The 7141-nt window shown below is 40.1% G+C and overlaps 1 protein-coding gene across 1 annotated transcript; it reads right to left on the bottom strand.

Moving 5' to 3' along the window:
- Nucleotides 1–186: 186 nt before the first annotated feature.
- On the bottom strand, nucleotides 187–4983 carry LOC137925589 (tubulin beta-1 chain-like). Its single transcript, XM_068769050.1, has 2 exons — nucleotides 4831–4983; nucleotides 187–2029 (listed from the first exon to the last, which is right to left on the bottom strand). Exons 1-2 carry the CDS (start codon nucleotides 4885–4887, stop codon nucleotides 743–745), a joined length of 1344 nt encoding a protein of 447 aa, XP_068625151.1. The 5' UTR covers nucleotides 4888–4983; the 3' UTR covers nucleotides 187–742.
- Between the last annotated feature and the right edge of the window lie 2158 nt (nucleotides 4984–7141).

Below are 7141 nucleotides of genomic sequence, written 5' to 3'. Positions count from 1 at the left end.
TTGTTTTAAAACGTTGATAACCAAGGTTGTTTAAATACAATAGTTGCTACCTACGTTTTGAATTAAGTGAAAACACTTTTGATTATTGTCGACAGTTTTGAGGTTATGTTTGTGCATTTATTTGTACATGCTTTTTGTTTCTTGTTAAAAAAATATATCGGAGCTGGTGTATAAATCAAAGACATGTTTGTTTTTAATAAATAAAATTCTTTATTAAATTATTAACGAAAAGAGTGTGACTGGAATCGTATAATTGCATTTAGAGCACCACGATTGGGATCGTATTAAAAGGAATTTTGCCGCGAGGTGACTATTTATGTCCTGGCAACATATTTTTTGGAAATAAAATCCCATTTTCGCTTTGCGACATATAAAATAACACCGTACACACTCTTCCCAAACAACTTTGCTTTCATTAAATTATTGGTCAAAACAATTATAATACATAATAAAACTTCCGTTATTGAAGCCGACATCTACCGTTTGGCGATCTACGTCAAAACGTTATAAATAAAGGTCTAGTTTAGATCAGCCTTTAAAAAATTCAGATCTAGCTCTCAAAGGGGCTGTGGAATCACGAGGAATGTATCATCGAATACAAACGCTATCAATTTAATTTAAAATATAGTAAAACGGTTTTAGTTAAATTGTGCATCTGTTAATAGTTATAAAGCGGATTCCGAACAGAACTTAGCGGCCGGTTGCTCTGTAACGCGCGCGGCGAGGTCTACATGTTCTGTGTTTAGTGCTCATCCACTTCCTGCTCCTGCTCCTCGTCGAACTCGGCGTCCTCGTCGGCGGTGGCCTCCTGGTACTGCTGGTACTCGGACACCAAGTCATTCATGTTGCTCTCGGCTTCGGTGAATTCCATCTCATCCATGCCCTCTCCAGTGTACCAGTGCAAGAAGGCCTTGCGCCTGAACATAGCGGTGAACTGCTCCGAGATGCGCTTGAACAGTTCCTGGATAGCGGTGGAGTTGCCAATGAAGGTGGCCGCCATCTTGAGGCCTCTGGGCGGGATGTCGCACACGGCTGTCTTTACGTTGTTGGGGATCCATTCCACGAAGTAGGACGAGTTCTTGTTCTGGATGTTGAGCATCTGTTCGTCGACCTCCTTCATGGACATGCGGCCACGGAAGATGGCGGCGACGGTGAGGTAGCGGCCGTGGCGCGGGTCGCAGGCAGCCATCATGTTCTTGGCGTCGAACATCTGCTGCGTGAGCTCTGGCACGGTGAGAGCGCGGTACTGTCTGCTGCCTCGTGATGTGAGAGGAGCGAAACCAGGCATGAAGAAGTGGAGACGAGGGAACGGAACCATATTGACAGCCAGTTTACGGAGGTCAGCGTTCAGCTGACCGGGGAACCTGAGGCAAGTAGTGACGCCGGACATGGTGAGAGATACCAAATGGTTTAGGTCACCGTAGGTGGGTGTGGATAATTTCAATGTGCGGAAACAGATGTCGTATAAGGCTTCATTATCGATACAGTAGGTTTCGTCTGTGTTTTCTACGAGCTGGTGGACCGAGAGAGTGGCGTTGTATGGTTCTACTACTGTGTCTGACACTTTGGGTGAGGGTACGACTGAGTATGTGTTCATGATCCTGTCGGGGTATTCTTCTCTGATTTTCGAGATGAGAAGTGTTCCCATTCCAGAGCCAGTGCCGCCGCCGAGTGAGTGTGTGAGTTGGAAGCCTTGAAGACAATCGCAAGATTCGGATTCTTTTCGTACTACATCCAGGACAGAGTCTACGAGTTCGGCGCCTTCGGTGTAGTGTCCCTTGGCCCAGTTATTGCCAGCGCCGGACTGACCGAACACAAAGTTGTCGGGGCGGAAAATCTGTCCGAAGGGTCCGGAGCGCACCGAGTCCATGGTGCCGGGCTCCAGGTCCACTAGGATGGCGCGAGGCACGTACTTGCCGCCGGAGGCCTCGTTGTAGTAAACGTTGATGCGCTCCAACTGCAGGTCCGAGTCGCCATGGTAGGCGCCGGTGGGGTCGATGCCATGCTCGTCCGAGATTATCTCCCAGAACTGCAAAAAAGTTTTATTGTTAATTTTCACTTTCGAAATATTCAAATACAAGAAAGTCAAGAAAGCTCATTACTTTCTCGTTGTATACAAAGGTTGCTTTCAAAGTATTTCAAGGAAATTCATGTCATATTCTGTTTACAAAGCGATTCTTGTTTCGTAGTATTATCCATCACTGTATATATTACGTATACAAAGTGGAAGATCTGAAACGGATACGCAATGAACCGAAGAAAGCCCAATGAACCGTTAAAGACAGATGGGATGTATATTTAACAGCTTGAGAGAAACGCAAGGCGCGCACTGTTGCCTTGGAGACGGGCGACGCCCACGTAAGTACACTCACATACGCCGCAATGTATACCTACTTAGCATAAAAGTTCACGGTTCGTCGCAAACATCAAGACATCGACCATATGGTCAGTTATTCGAATGCCGTTTCGATTTACATGATAAAAATCGATGCTAATTGCGATAATCGATCTCAAAAAAACTCGATACGTGACAACATTGACTGGTTTACGTAATAAATATAAAACACTCGAGCCTTCGAACGTTTGCGAGCTAGCGTTCGGAGCATTAAAATTCATTTGGTACTCATGGAGCGACGGCATGATGTCATCCTTCTGTAGGCGAGTTGCGTGGGTACAGTCGCCTTATACGACTAAATGACTAATATAGTCTTGCGCTTTTAGTTCAGGGTTTCGTTATATAAAATTTTATAATTCGATCGTACAGCTGACATGATTGAGTACTCAAAATGTACAACGTAATGATTTTAATAAAGAAAAGTGAAAGGCGTTGGTGGCGAGAAAGGTGACTTTCTTAGTAACTAGATGAAACTCAGACATGAAAGTCGCGTGAGAAACATCATTGACAATGGATCAGGTGAAACCATAGATTATCTTGTAACCTATGGTTTCACTTGCTTCAATAGGCACGTATGCACTTTGGACTCTATGTTTGTTTATCATTAAAAATAGAAATAACTTATATATTAGAGTCGTTCATGTTTTACTGTAAAATATATCTAGTATGGATATGAAAATATTACGTTTTAAAATGAAATAAGTTCATTATGCGTATGTGGATTGCAGATTCCACGAGTTAGAGAAGGCAGGACACATAGCCTACATACATCTAGTTCCCTGGATTAAGATGCTGCTGAGCTCTTTCATAGCTTACGCGGAGATTCCATGGAGTGACCAGGTTCTAGGGCTCCCACGAAGGGAATGCTATGTAATACTGCGTTGTAAATTCATAATTGATTATTGTAAACGTATCTCGTAAATAGCTGAATATTAAAAAATTATTGCAAAAGTCATAGCAAAAACTGATGGATGCTGGGGCATTATGAATCTGGAGTGGTGACCACGAACCGGCCAAGGCATCGTAGGACTTCCGTGTACAAGGTGTACAGGGTTCTTGTTAATGTCGTTGGATGACCTTTAATACAGACCGCCTCCAACTGGTCCTATTGGATAAAATATAGAGGACAAAGATCATCACGATTATATATAAATGGACCATATGGGCATAATTAGTTATAATTCAGAAGTATACGGGCTAATACTTCAGATCCGGTATGCATTTCTGAACAGTTCTTTAAATAAGACACTCTTGAAAGTTCCACTTAGCTGTGTGGTATGGTTGTTAATTATATCCGACGGACGACGACCGGCAGTTCAATGACCTTTCTAATCTATCCCTTTACTCGGTTTCTATCGGTTCAAAACGATAACAAAAACGTTATGATGTCAAACAAAATATTAGTCAAACATTAAATTCGCGGGTAAAATCAACAGAGTATAACATGGGGTCACCGGTTTTTATTGTTTCGACGGCAATCATACGGTGAAATTGGCCATGTCAACTTTCAGTTCGCTGTCCTCTAAAATTGTATTTTATAGTAAAACGAAGTTGCGTAATCGTCTGAAAAAAGACAACATATCACGGAATTCTCAATAAATGCATTTTGCATCTCTCTCGAACATTCCAATGCTGTTAGACATGTGAGTCACGTTTTGAGGGTCTTTGCAGTGATTTGCATACCTACCTATTATGTTTCCTACATACGAGACGCTTTACTGTTACCATGTTCTTTATTCAAAACATTAACTATTAATACTACATTAAATTATATTAGTCTTTATAACGTGTTAATTGTATTCGTAAAACAATATAACTTTATATGGATCTCATAAACTGGAACGATGAATCGTAAAGATAATAAAAGCGTAATTAAATCTTTTCAGATCTGTATCTCGTCAATAGACCGGACGATAGAAACTGCATGTAATTTCTCCACAAGGTCTGATGGGAAAGTCGATAATTATTCAGCTTCTAGAACTGGGGCGAAGTCGTTTCGGAGAGAAAACTTCAATACTCGACTTGCTTGAAACGTGAATACTTGACAATATAAATTCGCCATTAAAACGTTTTTCAAATAGTTTAGAGTAACTAGTCGGTTATTTTAATAATATTATACATAGATTAAGTAAAAAAATATATCGCATCATTTTTCTATAATTAGAAATGATGTCATATGTAATCGAGTTGGTTTGTTTTTATCAGCAAGGCGTGGAAATCAAGGGACGGCCGGCCCTATGTCACGCGACCGTTGCCTTTCGGCGCGGACGTGAATAAAAAAATATTCGACTTCTATTTTTAAATTTTGGACGACTTTATGCAACAGTGAAGTGGGATTCATATTTAATTTTTTTATAGTAATAATGTACATATATACCGATATGTTACGAATGTATATGTACATATTAGTAAATGTATGTGGAGTATATACTTACTTTAGCTCCAATCTGGTTGCCACATTGGCCGGCTTGTATGTGCACGATTTCCCTCATTTTCGCTTTGTAATATTAAGTTTAATATTCTCTAAATCACTAGACGCGCGTCTCTCTGCGCTCCGTTCGTAGCTCTGTCCGCTCGGCCTCTGCGGTGGGGTGTTTTGATGTCTCCGGCACCTTCGCACGGAGGCAGCTTCGCGATCCCTGATTGGTCGATCTGCTGCCAACTTCGCGGCATTACGAATGCGGCTTATCACACTAAAATGGAGAGATTTCAGTTCCTTTATATGGATATGTGTTACTACTGCATTATTATTTTTATCCCCGCCTTTAATGCGGTTTGCAGATTTTTTTTCTGTACTGTGTTTTTAGCTGCGTTTCATCATTTCAACTCTAGGACATCCACTACTGGATATATGGCTCCAATATACAAGGTTATGGATGTGAATGTATAGGTCATTTGCTGCTAATTAATATGCCAGTCCGCGGTCATCGGAAGACGCTGGTCATAGGTTCTCTTCCGTCTTTTTGAAAATTTACGGGGGAGGACTGTGGATGTCACAAAGTCCACAGTGATCATTCCCCAAAAATATCAAAGTATATGTATTATATCATCCCGATCGTTTCTTAATTACTGAAAATCATGACGGTCTTAAGGATTTCACATAATCGACGATGAACTGTTTTCATGTCATCCTTTTACCATTTCTGACATCTTCAGCGTAGTAGTAATAGGAAGTCCAGTTATTGACTTGAGTTAATGAGACTAGCGGATAGGTGGTCTTCCACATAGTTTTTACCGTCCAATAGTTTTCGAAGTTATCTCTTGTGATGTTGAAAAAATTACTTAAATCTTTTTGGTTATATGTTTATTGTGAAGAATCTAGTTTTGATCTTGAGGTGCATTTTAATTAATATTAAAAATACTAAAATAACAAAGTTATGTGATACAAGCTAACCATAATTAATTATCTATGCATTAATTAACTCATATTTTTTCCACATTAGATCTTGTATGCACTTTGCCTTATTTATTTATTTATTTGATATAGGCACGCAAACAGTAACACCTAATACATGGTTTAGATTAGTTTCATTTATCATAATACAAAATTATACAAGTTTGCCTAATGTAGGCGTGTTCGGCCCTGACCATAATTATGCTAACACATATCTAAACGTTAATAACTAAATAAAAGAGAAAGCAGTTTGTAAATCTCACATAACAACAATAAACAAAACACTAGTAATCTATTATAATAGACATATCTTCTTTTACTTCTTTTCAGACATGCACGCCAACTGCAAGGGTCTTCCCCGAAGGTCATAACAATGCCTGGTCTTGTGCTGCCCGCTTCCAGCGACTTCCTGCGACCTTCACTATGTCATCGGTCCACCTGGTGGGAGGCTTACACACGCCGCTAATAAGCATAGACCATTTTGTTCCAGCGATATTATAGAAAAAAAAAAGAAAAGCAAATGAATTACGAGAATTGTTTAAACAGTCTATCCCTAAAAGCACTTTCAGTTTCCAAAAATGTCCAACTCAGTCAGAGCCGTCAATAATTAGAGAAAAATGCTAGTCTTGGGCATTTAAACGCTACAACTTGCAAAATAAAATAAATTCATATCCCTGCCAAATAAGACCGCTAAAGTTAACCTGACGAGCATAGTTGAACCACATACACCATACACCGGTTTACTCTAAACATAAATAAAAAATTGACGCCTATAGTGGGTGGAGGTGAGTTACCACCTGAGCTGCTGTCAAAAGCAGGATCGAGGTGGCATACATATGTACAAAGACAATTTACAATGTCAAATCAAATGAAATATCATTGACGGCGTTCGAAATAAAATCGACGTTCAAATTTGAAATCGAACGCTCAAGCATGATTTAACACGTGAAGCTACTGGATTGTTTTTCGTTACCTTTTTCACCTTTAGACTTTCCGAATCCAGTAATAGTAGCCTGATGACGGCAACAGATTAATTCTAAATTGGACTCCCTCTGACAAATTTAAGTAGAAATGATACATACTGAGACATTCAAGCTATGGTCCTCCTTGGGGGCCTTTGCGCCAACTCTAAGTGAACTTAGAAGTTCGACTTACCATGTTTTGAAAAATCTATGTAGACGACTCTGGCCTAGGTACTCGAGGAAGCGATCAACTTAGTATCATTGAAAAATCAACCGGCCTCATAGGAATTGAGGTCGTGTCATGGGTAGCCAACTCTCTATCATTCTAGATACGTTGCAGGAGTTTCTTTCGTAACTTCTTTTAGCGGAAAAGCTTTTCGTAGTAATGTT

This window comes from Battus philenor, unplaced genomic scaffold (assembly GCF_028537555.1).
Source record: "Battus philenor isolate CCGP_79_NKW_IND1 unplaced genomic scaffold, ilBatPhil1.0.hap1 SCAF_27, whole genome shotgun sequence".
NCBI classification, from domain to species: domain Eukaryota; kingdom Metazoa; phylum Arthropoda; class Insecta; order Lepidoptera; family Papilionidae; genus Battus; species Battus philenor.
The sequence above is the reverse complement of the archived record's forward strand: the minus strand, read 5'-3'. Positions and strand labels throughout refer to the sequence as shown.

What these genes read in the sequence shown, in the direction of transcription:
- LOC137925589 (XM_068769050.1), bottom strand. Translation starts at nt 4,887, where the DNA reads ATGAGGGAAATCGTGCACATACAAGCCGGCCAATGTGGCAACCAGATT. An exon ending in GCAACCAGATTGGAGCTAAA is followed by an intron (nt 2,030 to 4,830) that starts GTAAGTATATAC and finishes ACTTTTTTGCAG; the next exon opens with TTCTGGGAGATAATCTCGGA.